This window comes from Diplotaxodon limnothrissa, linkage group LG20, assembly GCF_057381915.1.
Source record: "Diplotaxodon limnothrissa isolate DT_005_m linkage group LG20, D_limnothrissa_male_GT1.1, whole genome shotgun sequence".
Taxonomy (NCBI): domain Eukaryota; kingdom Metazoa; phylum Chordata; class Actinopteri; order Cichliformes; family Cichlidae; genus Diplotaxodon; species Diplotaxodon limnothrissa.
In genome coordinates, this window is record NC_140615.1 from 33,108,709 (window position 1) to 33,126,665 (window position 17,957).

General features: G+C 39.6%; 1 protein-coding gene across 2 annotated transcripts; it reads right to left on the reverse strand.

Moving 5' to 3' along the window:
• Window positions 1-1,425: 1,425 nt before the first annotated feature.
• Window positions 1,426-17,756, reverse strand: klhl21 (kelch-like family member 21). 2 transcript variants are annotated; one of them, XM_085344768.1, is made up of 5 exons: window positions 17,638-17,756; window positions 7,403-8,487; window positions 5,782-6,187; window positions 4,863-4,935; window positions 1,426-4,213 (listed from the first exon to the last, which is right to left on the reverse strand). In XM_085344768.1, exons 2-5 carry the CDS (start codon window positions 8,427-8,429, stop codon window positions 3,881-3,883), a joined length of 1,839 nt encoding a protein of 612 aa, XP_085200894.1. In that variant the 5' UTR covers window positions 8,430-8,487; window positions 17,638-17,756; the 3' UTR covers window positions 1,426-3,880. The 2 variants fall into 2 exon arrangements, with proteins under 2 accessions (XP_085200894.1, XP_085200893.1); XM_085344767.1 differs by lacking the exon at window positions 17,638-17,756 and adding an exon at window positions 9,885-9,987.
• Window positions 17,757-17,957: the final 201 nt, after the last annotated feature.

Sequence of the window (17,957 nt, forward strand, 5' to 3'; positions counted from 1 at the left end):
TGGCAGTATTTTACCAGAGCTTTAGTGCTGTTGTCTATTCCAAAAAGCGTTGAATTGTTTTATGTACTTTTGGAATTATTTTGTAATTTTTACAAATCCAATATTTCTATGTTAGTTTAAAACAAACCAAAACAAGCTGCTTAGGGAATTTCATTGAGCTACTAAAGTAACCAAGTAAGACGGTAACACCAACTTGACTATTTTGCGCAATGTTGGATTAAACATTACACTGACTCACTGCACCATCTTGTGGTTCAAACTGGTATTACGGTCACATTTCAAGACGTCGACAGAACAGTTTATATTCAGTCTTTTTGGGTGTAACATCATAACTGTTGCTCATTTTGAAGGGTTTAATTCCTTTAATAATGTTTTAAATGTTTTTTATGAAATATTTTTTGTTGCAAAAATGATCCTTATCACATGGTTTCTGAACATTTAGCCAGAGTAAAACATTTAGAGAACAACAAATACCTGAAAAGTTCCCTGCAACTTTCCAAACCGTTATGTTTTTTCACGTTTACGTTTAAATGTTTGATTAAAATACTTGTGTTTGTTCCCTTCACAATAAGCAAAAGGTATCACAACAGGTAAAAGGCAAATTTTTGAGCAATTTATGTTAAATATTTGTCCCAAATCTCTGCAATGATGGTAGGGACTGCAAAGTCATAATGGCCACATACAGCAACTGCTGCCAGATAGAAGAATACCAAATTTCACCTGAAGGAAATGGTTTCAAAACATTTCTTAGATTTATATTATATATTTGGTGACAAGCTCGTCAGGATAAATTCTAGAGCACCTTTGATGTCTACTGGCCAAATTAATTTGTTTTCCTGATGCAACAGGTGCAGATTGTTTTTAAAATGTCACACAGGTTAATAATATTTCTTGAGATGTGCTTTTATGTTTTAGTGAGCTTGTGTTTATTTCAGTCTTTTGAAGCTACTGTCAACTGTTTCACTGAAATATTTGCTGCAACCTTGCTGAGAGCAAATCATTGTGACTCAGCAGAATAAACTACGTCAGACCTGCCTGCAGTTTAATTCATAGTAGCCACCGTGGAAACAGTGTACAAACACAGCAAATAAGGTTAAGAATATACTGTATTTACAAACCTGTTCAACATCACAGACTGAACACTGAAAACAATGGTGTAATGACAACAGCATGGAAACACACAAATATACTACTTCAAACGAAGCAAAAATATATCCTACTCGACAACAAACTGAGATTTTTTTTGCACTTCCAGTTGTAACTGACGACTCATCACCAGTGTTTACGAAGAGCCACTGATCTTTTTGCAGCTGATAGGCAGGAACTTCAGAAGCAATCACAGCACAAATATATCCATAAATAAGAAAACAGTATAACAGTGAAAACATTAAAACGTTAAACATTAAATGAAATACATTTTTAAAAAAAAAAAACCTTCATGCATGGTTATAGAGGCTGATATAGCCCTGTTTAAGAGTCTAGAGTGTCATGAGGATGTGCCGTGCAGCCCAAGAATCACTAAAAACAGAATCAACTCAGTGCAAGTTAACATCACATGCAGCCAACTTGAAATTCTACTATGATGATTTCTCAGCACACAGATTTCTCCAGGTAAGGATTAACGTTTTAACCATACGGCTGTATGCCTGTTTAGTTCTGGATATCAATTTTTGATTTTGGAATGCAAACAGATTCTTGTGGTTTCTGTTAAAATATTTGGCTTTTACTTGTTAAAGAAATAATCCACTCAGAGCAAAACTGCTGCAAAACCAGAGATATGTTGTTTTTATTCCTCTCCTCACCCAAGCCTACGTCACCCATAATGCAGATTGTCTGCCAGTAGCAGCTAATGTAGCCTCGAGCTGCAGGCCTCTAGGAAGAGATGAGCAGCAGCTTCAGAGTTTTATTAAGCTCACTTACTTGTAACCCTTAGATTTACTTCATTTTAAAACTTCTTCATTTCTTCAAGCTTAACTATTACTGCCATTTAATCGTGTTTCTCGCAGCACCCTCTCAACTGTTTTATTCACATTTTGTGATCTGACTTTAATTTAGCAGATTTCGCTTTTAACTTTCACTTTTCTATGTTCATAAATGAAAAACAAAACAAACACCAACAGAAACTCATAAGTAACACACTGAACACAGAAATGTCCACACGCAGACACACCTCACCCTGTAGGAGATAACTCCCATCCACTGTGTAGTTGACATCAGCAGATAGTTCCCATAGAAAAGCTAAAGTTGATGCACACTGTGTGGACCTGTCTGATAACTCACCACATCTGTTTCAATTCTTAAGTGTGGTTTTGGCCACTGAAAATAATCTCCACTATAACTACAGTTCATGCATGGATGCTGGATACAGTGCCAACACAACAGGTCACATATAAACGCAGCTAGCATGATCTTACTCACTGGTTTACATACACCACCACTGGAACGTCAAGTTTAGCGAAGACACCCTGCTTTACCAGCTAATTTACTATAAACAGAACCATATTTTAGAAAATGCTGTACTGAAAGAAAAATAAAAGGGACTGAGACCATTAACTAGTCAGTTAAGTGTTTACTGATGCAATAAAGTTGAGAATTTGCATCGTTTCCTTTTATGCACAGCCACAGCTGACAAACGCCCACCTTCAATGCAAAAATTCCCCCGTTTTAATCTTTCTAATTTGAATTTTACTTTCAGTTGGTAATAATCTCAAAATGTATAAGCCAATGGTGAGTCCAAGCTCAAGGCCAGTAAGGCATTACTGACCAGCAGGAACTTTAACGGATACAACTTAGAAGTGACCCTGCACCATAATCCAGTTCTTCTTCACACCTGTATATGGCTCTCGCCAACCACCCAACAGGAGCTTTCTGGTCTCCAGCTGTAAGGGTAGTTAGGACCCCCATCACAATCTGGCACACCAGAATGATAACCTCTTTAAATATTTATTTTACCCAACAAACAGTCTAAAGCTGAATGTTTACAATGTGAATAAATATATAAATACAAAAAAGCACAGCTAAAGCTGAAACCATTGACATTTAACCTATTATAAAAATAGTTCCATCGATCAACTACATAATAAATGCATTATTTCAGCACTAACTCAAAGTGGTTTCTCTTGTATAACCAAAATAAACTGCATGCCTGGTTATTAAGCCACAAAACCAGCAGCTCTCTAGAGCTTTTGTACAGAGCCCCCCGAGAATGCAATCCGTGTAGTGGATAATGCAGTCCACTGGGGATACAAGGAGCCAAATGTTTATACAATATATATATCCATGTATAGACAATTTCTCACACATATACTGGTAAAAGATGAATGTGGATTCCAGGCATATATCAAAAATCATAAGGAGGAGATTAAATTTGACCAATGCTGCCAAGATGTTTTACAGGTAAATTCATTATTGTGTAAGTGCTATAAATTCACAGCTGTGTGTAGTGTTTTCTGATAGAGACAAAGAGGTTTAGCGAGAGCTGGGTTGCCACTAGTATTAATATGCAAATAATCTCAAAAGGTGGTGAATGTGGTGAAACGACTTGGAAGTTGTGCACAAAACAATCAGGTGACTATAGAAAATAACAGGTATGCATTTCTGTAGTGCGTAAACATTACTTCACTCTAATCTGCAGAAGCTTATGAATGTTTTTCTTAGCATTGCTGATGTAACTTAGACTTTTCCCCCTGTGGGATAAATAAAATATCTGTGTGCATCTATCCATCTGGCTCCAGGCCTTTCTGTCCAGTCAACAGACTAAGACTAGCTCAGTCTTCTTTTCTGACTTTGACAGCTTTAGCAAAGCGATGAGGTAAATTCACAGTACACTGAGGGCACGATGAGGGAGAACATGGTCAATGGGGGTTTCGAGGTTTCGAGATCAGTGTGCCGCGTTCAGATCCTGATTCTGGTTCTGGTTGAGGTTATTGAGATTGTGGAGCGCGTGGTGTCGGTGATGCCGGTGCAGGAGAATGCCGTTTGACTCGGGTATGTCAGTGGGTTCGAATGCGCTCGACACCAGGGGCATGAACTGCCGGAAAATGCTGACGCTGCCATGCCAGAAGGTCGGCTGAGGTAATCGTCCAGCAAGACTCCAAGTGCGGGTGGCCGGGTCGTAGGCTTCTACGACATCGGACAGCTCAAACGTATTGTCGTAACCACCAGACACGTACAATTTAGCCCCCAGGGCCGCCACACTGCCTCCAACATGGACCTGAAAAAGAAAACAAAATTTTTAAGCATGTATTTTTGCTATAATTCATAATAATTTATACATCTAACAATAACAATAAAAAGCAGCCAGACAGACAGACAGACATAGACAATTTTTATTTTTTTTTTCTTTGTGTAGCCTTTGATTCAGTATTGTATATAATAAGTTGATTTTTTTTTTCAATTCAACGAAAACAAAAAATGCTTATTTAAAAGGAGCATCATGTGTCCCACACTAACGACTGCCCTGAACATACTGTATGTACAACCACTTTCTCAACATATTGTCATGAGAGAAATATTTCTTTTCTTTGAAAAAAGTAACAGATATATTATTAAACGTATATTCCTGAGATCACGAATACAAAGCTAAAAAACTAAATGAGCTAGTGGAAGATAAGGCTTTGTACACTCTCTCTAATTATCTAATTTGTTTCTCTGGCAAGCCAGTCAATTTGTGATAAGGTGTGGTTGTCCTAAACTGAAATTGGAGGTGAGAAATGTGGATACGTTTATTTTTATTCATGCATTTATCATCATGTTGTAACTGACTTAGTTTGAGTGACATTTGTGCTCTTCTGCCTAAGGACAGGGATCAGATCACAATGATTGCTATTGGAGCACATAAGCACCTGGTGTGAAATACTAACCTGGGTCATCGGACTAATTTTGTCCCACTTGTTCTTTTGAGGATTATAAACATCAACTTCAGCTGAGTCATCCCTGCAAATAGAAAGAAACTCAAGTCAAAGAGCTGCCAAAGCAACAAAACAATCTCAGCTTCAAATCTAACAACCCAGTCAAAACATGTTTATTTCTCTTTCATATGTAAAGACCAACCTCATCAACAGTCAGTAGCAAATTGATGTAATATTTGTTATATTAAATAACAAATGCAGAGCCCAAAGAACTAAATTTATCTTTCAACATGATCAACTGGATAGAAAAGATCAACACTAGTGTGTTCATGTGGTCCAGTGTCCCTCATTCTGTGAAAGTCTAAATCGGGTGGCACCGGGGTCGTTTTAGGTCATTGGCCGCAAGCAGCACAATTTGATCTCAAGTGGGCAGGGCACGTAAAATCATTGCACAAGAGCTCATATAAAAAAAATCTCCTGAAAACAATGAAAACTCAATGAAAAAAAGGGATTTCAAATTACTTCTCTGCAACTTTGACCCTTTTTAAAAACCATTTATTAGACCCTTCAGGAGTATGCTTAACACTGTTGCTGTTAGCACATGTGGAAGAACGACTCAGATCCTGTACACATAAATCGTAAGGTAAGTTTTTAAGATAAAAATGAAAAACAAGAGCAGTTTGAATTAAGTGCATTTAAATATAAATATACATTTACATAACTCAGGTTTTCAAGTAAAAATTACATTTCCCTTGAAGATAAAGTAGACGAATATAAAGAATACAGCTAACAAGTCTCCTCCTAAACAAATTACTTATGCGAATGTACTTAATTACATTCTGTCCCTGGTGTTTACAGTTTTAAAACTATAGTCTAAATGCAAAAAGTAAATTAAAGATGTAAGAAACAACTGGAAAAGATTCTACCTCACCTGACAAAGTAGATGAGGCCATTTAGGGTAACAGTTTTCGGTGTGAAGGACCACGGAGGCAGCTGTCCACAGTTGACCATGGTCCAGCGGTTGGTGTCTGCATCGTAGCTCTGGATGACCATGGTGTCCTCACCGGTCAGAGAGCCGATGGCATACAGGCGTCCGCTGCATGCGGTGGTGGAGCAGTTATCCATCGGATGCAGCATGGCTGGCAGGGCCTCCCAGCAGTCCAGAGCCTGATCGTAACGCTCTGTGCTGTCCGAAGCCACCACATACAGCTGGCCCTTCAGGATGCAGGAGCTGTGATATTCACGAGCCTTCAGCATGGGTGACACTTCTGTCCATTCGTTCACGCTGGACTTGTAGCGCCACACACCGTCATAGAGGCGGGAGCCATCAGAGCCACCTAAAGGACACAGATATGTGTCTTCTTGGTTAGAAATGGTCAGAAATATCATGAAATTGCACATATTTGCCAAATGCATTAATGAAGATTCATTGCATCTGCTGTAGATGAAAGCTGATTATCCTTATGGACCCCACAGAGGTCCATTTTGAGCCAGGGAAAACCCTGAAGTTAAATTTGATACAACCTAAACAGCCACGGTTAGGAAATCAGTGGTGTGGGATTTTATTTCTAAATTAGTGTACAAGGCAGTAATTGAGTCACAAGCCTAAAGTGAAGGTCTATGATGATTTCTCAAGAAGATATCTCACTGTTCAGACATGCTCAGTTACTGGTAATGATGGTGATGATAAAGATAACACCACTGCTGTTCTGTCAGCACACTGTGTCCTGACTCACTTCTCCTTGTTCACACAAAGTCAGTAGCCGTAGAGACTGCAGTTTATTAATAAACAGCAGATGATATTTTTCTCAAATCATGAAAGACCAGGAACAGCAAAATCAAAACAACAACCTCCATAATGCTAGAGCTGAGGCTTCTAAATACAAATGCTGATGTCACAATGGTTATGGCTATGGGCAAATAAAATGCTTGCCAATATCTATCCATTTTATGGTTAAGATGACTCAAATCTGTAAAAACCATGGTAACCAACCTTGGTGTCAAACTGGACTATGATTTTAAGCAAGATAAACAAGATAAAGATATATATTTATATTTAATGTGAGTTTTTACCAGTTGAGGCTTTAATACAAGGTCAAATCTGGGTCATATTTTAAAGTTTTTGAACATTTTATTGATGCTTTTATCATCTGGACTATTGTAACACAATTTATGTTGGCCTTAGCAATGCTTTATTATTTGCTTTTAAAACCTTTAATGTCACTGAGGTTTAGTGGACCAGCTCCTTCTGCTAGTCCCCCCAAAACAGAGGCAATCATCCCCAAACCGTGGAATCATTTCCCTGCCCATGTTAGGATGTCCAGCTAGTTGCCTGTTTTTAAAATGCGTCATAAAATAATTTTTTACTCAACAGCTTTTAACTGAGTATGAAAATGGTGTGTTCTAATCTTGTATTTTTTGTTTTGTTTTGTTGTGGTGTTTTTGTACAGCATTTTTTCAAACACTGTTGTTTTTTAAAAAAGTGCTAAATAAAACTGGATTGGACTGGATCAGCATCACAGCCTTACTTTTAATGTCTTCAGATAGCTTACCTGTAACATACATATCATTTCCAAGTGCTGCTATGCTGTAGCCTCCTCCCAGGTGGTCGGGGAATTCAGCCAGGTAGCGCCACTGTCCAGTATGAGGGTTGTAACAGTCCACTGTGACCAGCTCATCACAGTCCTGGTCGCAGCCTCCTACCACCACCAGGATTTCTGCCAATCCTGTGGATGGCCGAGGCCGCATGCGATGACAAGGTCTGTCGTGACGGTCGTATTCACAGGACTGGAAGCTACGCGCTTCATTCACCATACGGAGACAGGTAGGTGAAAGGTAGACAAGTGGGTCGCTCTCCACATGGGCCAACAGGAAGAACCTCCTGACAAAGGGGAGTCGGACTTGCTGGAGGAGCTCGGGCCAATAGTGTAGTCGTCGCTGGAGATCAGCCTTCACCCAACGCACTGCAATTTGATAAACTGTCTCCTCCTTGTCCACACAAAGCTCATCATCTGACACAAACTCAAGGAGGCGTTTCCATGGCAAGCGTTCAAAGTCTGTCCCTTTAGCTAGCTCCATTATGTTTTTGAGGACAAAGCGTCGCGCGCTGGCTGCCAGCTCTTTGCAAGCATAGGCCTCTGCAAAGTCCTGGATTTCTAAACAGTTGGAAACATCCAACCGCTGCTCCAGAAAAGCACAACATGCCTCTTTGACCGAGGGGAACTGAAACAGATCGGCCGTCTTCAGCAGCAGGTCCACGTTATCCTGAGTGACGGTGATCCGTCCTGTGTAACAGAAGTCCACCAGCAGACCTAAGAGCTCACCTGACACCTCGTGTAAAACAACCCGGTCCATAACACTCTCCCTGAGTGTCCCTGCAAACATAGCCCGGAAGTAGGTGCTGGCAGCGGCCAACACCGTGCGATGACAGTGGAACTCACGCCCCTCGGCACATAAAGTCACATCGAAAAACTTTCGTTCGGCACGCAGTTCGTGAATTCCTCGAAGCAGGTTGAAGGCGTGGGCCGTGTCGAAAAAAGGCAAGGTGGAAGGCTGTGTCTGCAATACTGGCTTTTCCATTTCTCCTCTTTTAGGGTCTCTCTTTTTCCAATAGTCGATCTCAAAACTCTGTTTTCATCTGAAACAGATCAACACAAGAAATGTAAGTCAAATCTCACTCAAAACACCACAAAGGGCTGCAGTTTTTAGCCCTTTGGTCAAAAACTATATATAAAAAAAACAACAACAGTTTTCTATAAGTTCATTTTTAAGAAAAGACTATCCGTCAACACAGGAAACTTGTTGCACATCACTTTACAAGTTGGTCACTAACAGACATTCCAGCCTCCAGTTACCAAGGGAATCCTCTAATGTATTTACCACCTTCTCATACATTTATGTCCTGTGCTCTCTTAGATAATAACTTTAATCACCTTAAAGTTGTGAATAATTTAACTTGGGACCCACCTACTGTCAGCTGTTATTTCACCCATCACCTCTTGAAGCCACTGACTGTCACTGACTATATAGCCTGTGGCTGCCATGCCACTGTTAGTCGTTTCCTGTGTGGCCCCTTAAGATTTTTCGTTTTTAGTCGTGTGTGACCAAGAGAAACAAATTTTCACGAGTGTGGAACTGCAGGTAATGCAGATAATCATTCCATTTCCACAAAATTACAACAACTTGTAACAAATAGTTCTTACACCTAATTTCAGTTACCTAATAATGTTTTGCTCAACTTTCCATTTGTTTGCAAGACTACAAGTTTCCTCTGCTGTTTCTGGAAGTTATTATCATACCAAGACAGGGTTCAGATGTGAAGTTGAAGGCTTGTAAATTTGACTACTAGCTAAAAATGTAAGTCAATGGATGAGAAAGGAACCCACTCAAAACAACACACACACACACACACACAAAATCTGAATCTTTTGCTCCCTCAGACAGGAACATTTTCAGGCTAACTGGTTCAGAATATTTTTGTTGCTCTAAATTACAACACTGACATCAGCTGCTCTGTGTGAAATATACAGTCCCGAGTTAGACAGGAAAGATGTTGACGTTAGGGTAGAAAAATAAAATACAGCCTAAAGGAAAAACTGTAAGACCTGTAGTGAAGCTCACAAGTTTTATCCCCTAATCTCCCCTATAGGAAGCATTTTAGGGATGAAATTTCCCCCTAATTTCAAAAACCCCTACGGAGAAGATGAAAAGGATCTTTGAGATGTTTGCACGATGAATATGTACATTAAAAAAAAGTTACTAGTCATCTGACTAATCGCTGCAGTATACCAGTGTCAAGCATAGACAAACACTTAGCTGTCTATACTGATAAATTTAGTACTGGCTTTGACATTAAATGACATTCGGTGAAACTTCACCGTTATAGAAAACTGGTAAAAAATGAGTCATTCCCACAACAAGACAAGCAAATCTCTATAATACACAGTGATCATTACAGAAATAATAGTCATATGTGAGCACACCAATTATAATAATCAATGTAAAGTTTTTAGCTCAAATATATTCTTCTCCTACCTGATGAGCCTCCAGGCAACGTTTCACAAGCAAAGCGACAGAATTCAACGTCTAGAAAGCACGACAGCAAAGCTCAGCATGACTCTGAATACGAACAGCTCCTTAACTGTGTTTAAGACAGAGAGCCTGGCTGAGGTTGGGGTTTATAAATACACCAGCAGTGTCCATTTTCAGAGAAGGGTGGGGGGGGGAAACACCTAACATGCAGTGGGCTGACGCTGTGGGGAGCGTGTAACCACCCCCCCTCCACACTGGTATGTCTCTGTGGTCAGTCAGTCTTTGAGAGAAAAGCCAGCTGAGCCTGGGCCTCCTCCAAACCTGGAGCACAGCAGCAGACCAAAACACAGCTTCCTCTCCTAATACCTAAAAACTTCTTAGCAAAGCAGCAAAGAATCACAGATCTGCTTGGATCACAGGACAAGACCCTCTGCTAGAAACATACTCGTAGTATGCGGGTCAGACAAACGACATAAATTGTGTAGTTTGGATAAAATTCAAAACACTTCCACTGACTTTACATATGGAAACTGCTAAATTAAAATGGTGATGTCATGCTGTCTTCAGTATTACATTTAAAGCAGTACAGCCTTAAAGAGATCCTACCGGACTCTGGAGCAATGTCCGAATTTGGCTTGTAAATTTGTTTGCATTAGTCTGTCCTCAAAAATTCCACTCTTAACTAAAAAAGAAGCTTCAGTGGCATGATCATTACTTCTCCACAACGCAAAGCCCCCAAATTTTTTTTGTGCCATTCAAAAGTACCAATATTTTGGCTATCCCGGATAGCTTGGGCCAGATATTTGTTTGATCCTGACTCAAAAATCTAAAGTGGAAATTGTGAACAGATCTATGCTACCAATTCATCCAGTTAAACGTCATATTGCTCTGTGTTTATTACGTCATATGCCAGCAGCAGTGAAAATGAATTGCTAGATGAAAAACTTAAAGAAAGGGTTCTGGAAATACTACAGTAGTTTTGTTGCTTGACCACCAGGACATCACCCGCTGCCTCAAGCTGACCACTTTCACCATCGCCATCTTAGTTACACTTTACAGCTACAAGATGAGTCTGACTGAGATAGAAGAACAAAGAACAAGGTAAGGGTTAATATTTTAGGAAAAATATCAACCACTCTCAGATTTCATTTGCTGTTTTTTTTGCTTATGAACTTTTTTCACATTTACTAAAACAGTGGATTGCTAGCGGGAAAGAAAGCAGCATTTAAATAATGTATTTATGATTTGGACTCGTGATCAAAGGGCAATTTGAAGGCAACATATTGGCCTCTAAATCACTACAGACCAAGGAATTGATTAAGAAAATCATCAGAATGTAAGTCTTAACTGAAAATAATAGCTAGTACCAGGTTTGGTCAGAGATAAAATAACAAAAATAAAAATCTCCTAACATGGATGTATTAGATGTTTTTATACTGTTCGAAGAAACACGAGATAGTCTATCCATCAAATTGTGACTCTGGAAAAACAGATTAAACATTAAACAGATTACATTCTGAAATAAACATATGGTAACAAATTCCTGCATCTCCTCTGCAGCTGCTTCCTGAGAAGTACAGTTTAACCCGTACCAGCATTGAATTTCAGTTATACAGTCCTATTAAATCACCAGGAGAACAAGACCAGATGGTAGGGTGGTTAATAGAAACCTGCATTAAATCTCATGCAAGATTCTTGTCAGTATTTGGAGATAATCATTCCTTCTCTAAACACACAGGTATCTCCTTACAGAGATTTGTTTAAAGGTTGTAATAAAGCCCCTATTCCTCTGGCCAAAGGATTTAGCTCACATTCAACACCAGGGTTCAACAATGCAGAGGTCCAAATAGCTCTGCGAGGGATCAAACTCCTCTCCTGAAGGGCAGGCAGGGCCTCACAACTCAGCCTGCACTGAGAAAACACATGTCCCTAACTTCTGTGTAAGTGATTGTCATTATGTTTGAAGAGATTACGGCATTTTCTTCCAACAAACTGATGGGCTTTCATTTCACTCAGTCGTGAAACGATTTATTACTCCCACTGTCTCTACTACAAAGACTGAAAATATAACATTCAGATCTCCCACTTAAACAACTACAAATACTTTGTTCTGCTAAGTGGAAAGAGGTGAAACTGAAAATGTACACACATATTTACCTGAAATATTTTATCTTACTAAACATACAGTAAGGCACAAATAGATTAAATAGTACAGTGCAAAAGTCTTTTGCCACCCCTAATTTATTTATATTTTGCTAAGGAAATGGGAAACCAAAGAGCATCTTTGAGTTACAGCAGACAAAGCACTAAATGCAACCACAAAAATATTTTAAATGAAGTAGAGGGCTCAACAAAATAAAAGATGCTGAAAATAATAATTAAAAAAACTAACAAAAAAGTAAAACTGTAAATAAAATACAATAAAAATCCAGTGAAACAAACTACATTTTTTAAAAATAAAGTGACTGCAAGTTAACTTGAAAAAGTTCAATAAAGCAAACATACCGCCCCCTCCAAAACACAAGGCTTACTAAATGTAGAATGCAGACTATTGAGCAACTTATACTCAGTGTGTTTACCAACAGCCCAAGAATAGCTGACAGAAATGTGTAGTGCGTAGGGAGGCAAACAGCCGAGGTGTGGAAACAATCTTAATGCTATGAGTAAAGAGCACAGAGAGACCAGTCCAACAGCCAGGGTATGATAGCGACACTGCCCTAAAGCCCCCCTGCCCTTGTGAACCAGTCAGGTTTTAGACAGAACCACAGCACTGAAACTGCTCTGACCAAAGTGTTTAATGACATATGTCTGAATACAGACAGTGGAAAATGTCAGTATTAGTTTTACTGGATCTCAGTGCAGCATTTGATACAAATGACCACAACATATTACTCAAACCACTGGAGAACTGGGCAGGTCTTTCAGGAAGTGTACTAAACTGGTTCAAAACATACTTAGAAAACAGGAAATACTTTGTATTTTTTCCAATAGGTAACTTCACATCTGAGCAGACAAGTATCACATGTGGAGTTTCACAAGGTTCCATCTTGGGACCCCTTCTGTTTAACATTTACATGCTCCCACTGGCACAGATTATAAAGAACAACAAAATAAACTATCATAGCTATGTAGGTGACACACAAATATATATATCACAATGTCACCAGGAGACCGAGGCCCTGTACAGGCTGTTGGTAAATGCATTGAGGAAATTAATGACTGGTTGTGCCACAATTTTCTCCAGCTAAACAAAAACAAAACTGAAGAAATAGTCTTTGGTGCCAAAGAAAAACGATTACAGGCCTCCAGAGAACTTCAATCTATACACCTAAAAACGACAAACCAGGAGAGAAATTTGGGTGTAGTGATGGATGCAGACCTAAACTTAGAAAAACACATTAAGACAATAACAAAGTCAGCTTACTATCACCTCAAGAATATATCAAGGATAAAAGATCTGATGTCTCAACAAGACCTGGAAAAACTAGTCCATGCATTCATCTTTAGTAGGCTTGATTACTGTAACAGCATTCTTACAGGTCTGCCTAAAAAAAAAAAAAAAAAAAAAAAATCAGTCAGACAACTACAGCTCATTCAGAACTCTGCTGCTCGAGTCCTCACTAAGACCAAAAAAGTGGACCACATCAGTCCAGCTCCGAGGTCTTTACACTGGCTGCCTGTCCGTCAGAGGATAGACTTTAAAGTTCTGATGCTGGTCTATAAAGCTCTGAATGGTTTAGGACCAAAATACATCAGTGACCTCCTGACCCAGTATGAACCTTCCAGATCCCTCAGCTCATCTGGATCTGGTCTTTTATCAGTTCCCAGAGTCAGAACCAGACACGGAGAAGCATTTGAATAAAACACCAAATCCACACTTTTAAGCTTAAATTTCAAAACTTACATTTTAACTACTGATTTTATCTCGTTCTTTCGGTCACTACCCAAAATAACGAGATCACGGATACGAGCTTCCGCCGAAGGGTGGCTGGCCTCTCCCTTAGAGATAGGGTGAGAAGTTCAGCCATCCGGGAGGGGCTCAGTAGAGCCGCTGCTCCTCCACATTGAAAGGAGCCAGCTGAGGTGGTTCGGGCATCTGACAAAGACGCCTCCTGGGCGAGGTGTTCCGGACATGTCCCACCGGGAGGAGGCCCCGGGGCAGACCCAGGACACGCTGGAGAGATTATATCTCTCGTCTGGCCTGGGAACGCCTTGGTGTTGCCCCGGAGAAGCTAGAGTAGGTGGCTGGGTAGAGGGAGATCTGGGCTTCTCTGCTTAGGCTGCTGCCCCCGCGACCCGGCCCCAGATAAAGTGGAAGAAGATGGATGGATAAAACTAAACTCATGAACTAAAGTTATAACAACAAATGATAATAATGTTTGTCAAAAGCTATGCTAAAAATGCAGGACGGCTGACATATTTAATAAATGTATCATATCTATTCCTTCAAATGGTTGTTCTCGTATCCAGGAGACATGTGTCTTCAGACAAACAATTAGAACAACTGTAAATAGAAACTCTGAGGTTACTTTGACATCTAAATGAACCCAGTACACTGAATCAGAGTTCAAACATCCTGTAATGAGGCACAGAAACCACAGCCATAATAGCAGCTCTGTGAGACTGTACTGCACAGGTCTACTTTGAGCTAAATCATATCAGCTTGCGTGGCTGGTATGAGGTTTAACATGTTCACCATCCTTCATTTGCAAATGAGCAACAAAAACAAACATCTTTTGGAAGGAGATGAATAAATTAGTTTTCCCAGATCTTAAACCCAATTAGCAAAGAAAACTTTTAGGCTTAGTATTGGTGCAACAAGATTAGTACAAGCAATCTTAAGGGGACTCCTACATCACCTAAGTAACAATAAAAGCATGCTGGTTGAAAAAGAAGACAGTGGCAATAAAATAAAGAATTAATAATTAACTAAAAGAGCCAGAAAAGCCATTATCACTATCACAAAACTAAGTAATGCAGAGCAAAACGCAGAAGCTGGTTGAAATAGCAGTAAGTCACAATCTTAACCCACAAACACACAGTTGAGATATTGCCAAGAGAATAGCACTCTATCATCAGAACTCTCCTCTGACTGGCAATAAGCACTCCAACCCTAATTGGTGATGGAAATCAGCTGCACAGATGGTGGAGCGTGAAAACAGACACACCCACACAGGTAAAACCTGGGAAGGCCTGCTAGAGCTGCAACACAGACTAAGCAGATTTCTTGGCAATCTATCCAACAAATATCAATACATTTTATTTGGTGCACAGGATCAACTGGTCCATTGTTTGTTCAATATAGTTTCATGAGACAAAGCTCTTATTGGACATTTGCCGTTGTTACTTTAATACGAAAATTCGACATTGATAGTCTTTTAGGATTGATTCATTAATTTTGGCAGCAGCAGAAACAGACAGAAAAATGGGCATCTCTGGACCTTAGCATACATGGGTAGTTACTACTTATTTCATGTTTATATTTATAGAATGCCTTCTTGGAGTGTGCTGACAAGTCAAAAAAGATGTCTTTGTAGCTGCATTTTGCTGAATAGATGAGCAAAAAGATTACATATTGTAGCTCAATCACCAATTCATCTTCTGTTTATCTAGGTCACAGGGGAACCAGTCTAAAGCTACCTTTAAGCTATATTATGTGTTTAACTGTTTCGTATTTTTCCCATAGCACAATTTCATCATCCGTTTCGTGAAATCAGCCACTCTACTGCAGATACACACATCCATGTTTGTGATTAGTCAGATGCTAATGCAAGCACTGCACCTTTTCATGTGAACATGCAGTTAACCCTGGGGTAACTTAGCGAGTTTATAACCAGCTCCGCGTGACTGCTTATCCCGACAGCCGATGTTGAGGTAAGTGATTCCAGATAACAGAAAGATACCCTGGGTATGGTGAACTCGTTTTGTAGTACAGACAGTACATAATGTAGTACATAACAATATTCAGGTTCATGCAGTTTCAGCCAGAACCTGGCAGGATAACAACCACACAAAGACAGCTTCCCTCTCTCTGCTGCTGCTCCAGGCTGTTGAGGCAAAGGCAAACATCAGAGTGGAGTGACATGAAAGTCTTGGGTTGTCCACAGCTGAGGCTGTGTTGGCCTTAAAAAGGCAAACACCACTACTCCTCTACAGAGGAGGGCCAGCATGAAGCTACTAGAGGGATTAACATTTGGATGCAGGATATTATGAGATTTAATGGATTCTTGTATGTTGCTGCAGCAGAAACTGATCTAAACAGAGTGGTTTCACTCTTGAAATTACACAATTACAAGACAACATGTTTTAACCAACAAAAAGCATCCAATTACCTTTGCTTTTCAGTGACATAGGTCATTAAATATGCCAGAGATATGTTTTTGGTTTGCTTATTTGTTTTATTCCCCAGATGAAAAAACTCACTCATCCTCACATTTATACATACAGCCAATTTATAATTACCAAATTAATCAAACCTGTATTCGGACTCACTAGCTGACCAGCAAAACATTTCACGACCCTGAATTTCTTCATGTCAGGTGACATAGCTAACCACTACACTTCCCACAAAACAGTTAATAACCATTTCAAATATAATAGTCAAATTTCATGATGAGATCATTAGAAGTCCCTCTAGAAATTATGTCCATGAAGAATGGATTGGTGCAACTTCAGCAGTGACCCTGATGTTATACGAAGAACAGAACACAGAACGCGTTTAGTTTACAACTAAAGTTATGATCGCTGATTGTTGTGGCTGTGTTGTGTTCACCATTTGGGCATAACATGAGACATGACTCCTGGATTAAAGGACACATCTTATTTTATTGGGCATGTTCCACATTATCTGTGCATGCAAAATTTATTATCAGCTTATAAAATACGACGCAACTTTAAAGATTAGACTTACCAGCAACTATATTTTAAATGTACAGTTATACCAGTCCTTTTATGTCTCTATTTTTCCACTAATGTGCCCTGCAAGTGGCACTTTCAGTGAAAGAATCCATCTGTTGCCAAATGAATAATCAAGGCATTATTCATTAACTTGTGCAGGGAACAGTGGGCAGAATGAGTTTAAGTGCCATGCAGAACATTTGTTTCTGCATTATGACTCAGCCTTTACTGGCAGGAATGACTTCTCCAAATAATGTTCTTTCATCTGTTCCCTCGAATTCCTCTAATTCGTGCTCCTGTAATAAAACTTGCACAAACACTTTTATCACTCAGCTCGTGCAGCCATACATGTCCACATTACTGAGCACAGTGAGGCTTTAGTCCTGAAATGCTTAGGAGGAAAAAATGTTCCCTCCTCCCTCTCATAAGCCGTGCTTGGTCCAAGATAATATTCAAATGGTCTAGATAATGTTCAGCCATAGTTCAGATACACTGACAGGTCCAGAATAGGGTCGATAACAACTAAAGCAAACCTATTAACATAATGGGAAAATACACTGATGGAAACTGTTAGCAACTTCTGTGTAGCCAATTACTTTCATGTATTGACTTGTTTATGTTGTTAAAAAGCATTTTCATTAGCATGTGGTGTTTATAACAATACATAAGCTGCATGCAGAACGCTATTTGAATGCGAAAGCTCCCATTTTAAACAGTCAACACCGCCTGCGATCATCAAAGTAAAGTCATATTTATACGAACGACATTTTTCCAACGTTACAGCTAACGTTGGGCTGCCCGCCGCTCGGAACAAGTAACTGTCGTGAAAAGCAGGCTGGCTCCGTTTTAGACAACTTACCGATATGTGTCGTCAACGGGTGGTGATGATTTTACAGGGTGTAACGCCCGAACATCTTAGAAATAGAGCCGAAATTAAAGTTTGACGCTGCTGATCTATCTGGCCTCCTCTGCGCCATGACAGCCTGTACCGTAATGAATGCTGCCTTCAAGTGCTGTCGTAAAAAAGGGCTTCGAACGCAACACCAGGGAAATCTTCCACACGAGACGAGACGCTATAATAAAATAAAATAAAATAAATGTTTATTGTTTTTACTGAATTGTACATATATGGATTCTTAACAAATAAACATTATTTTCTGGGGCATGTACAAATAAATT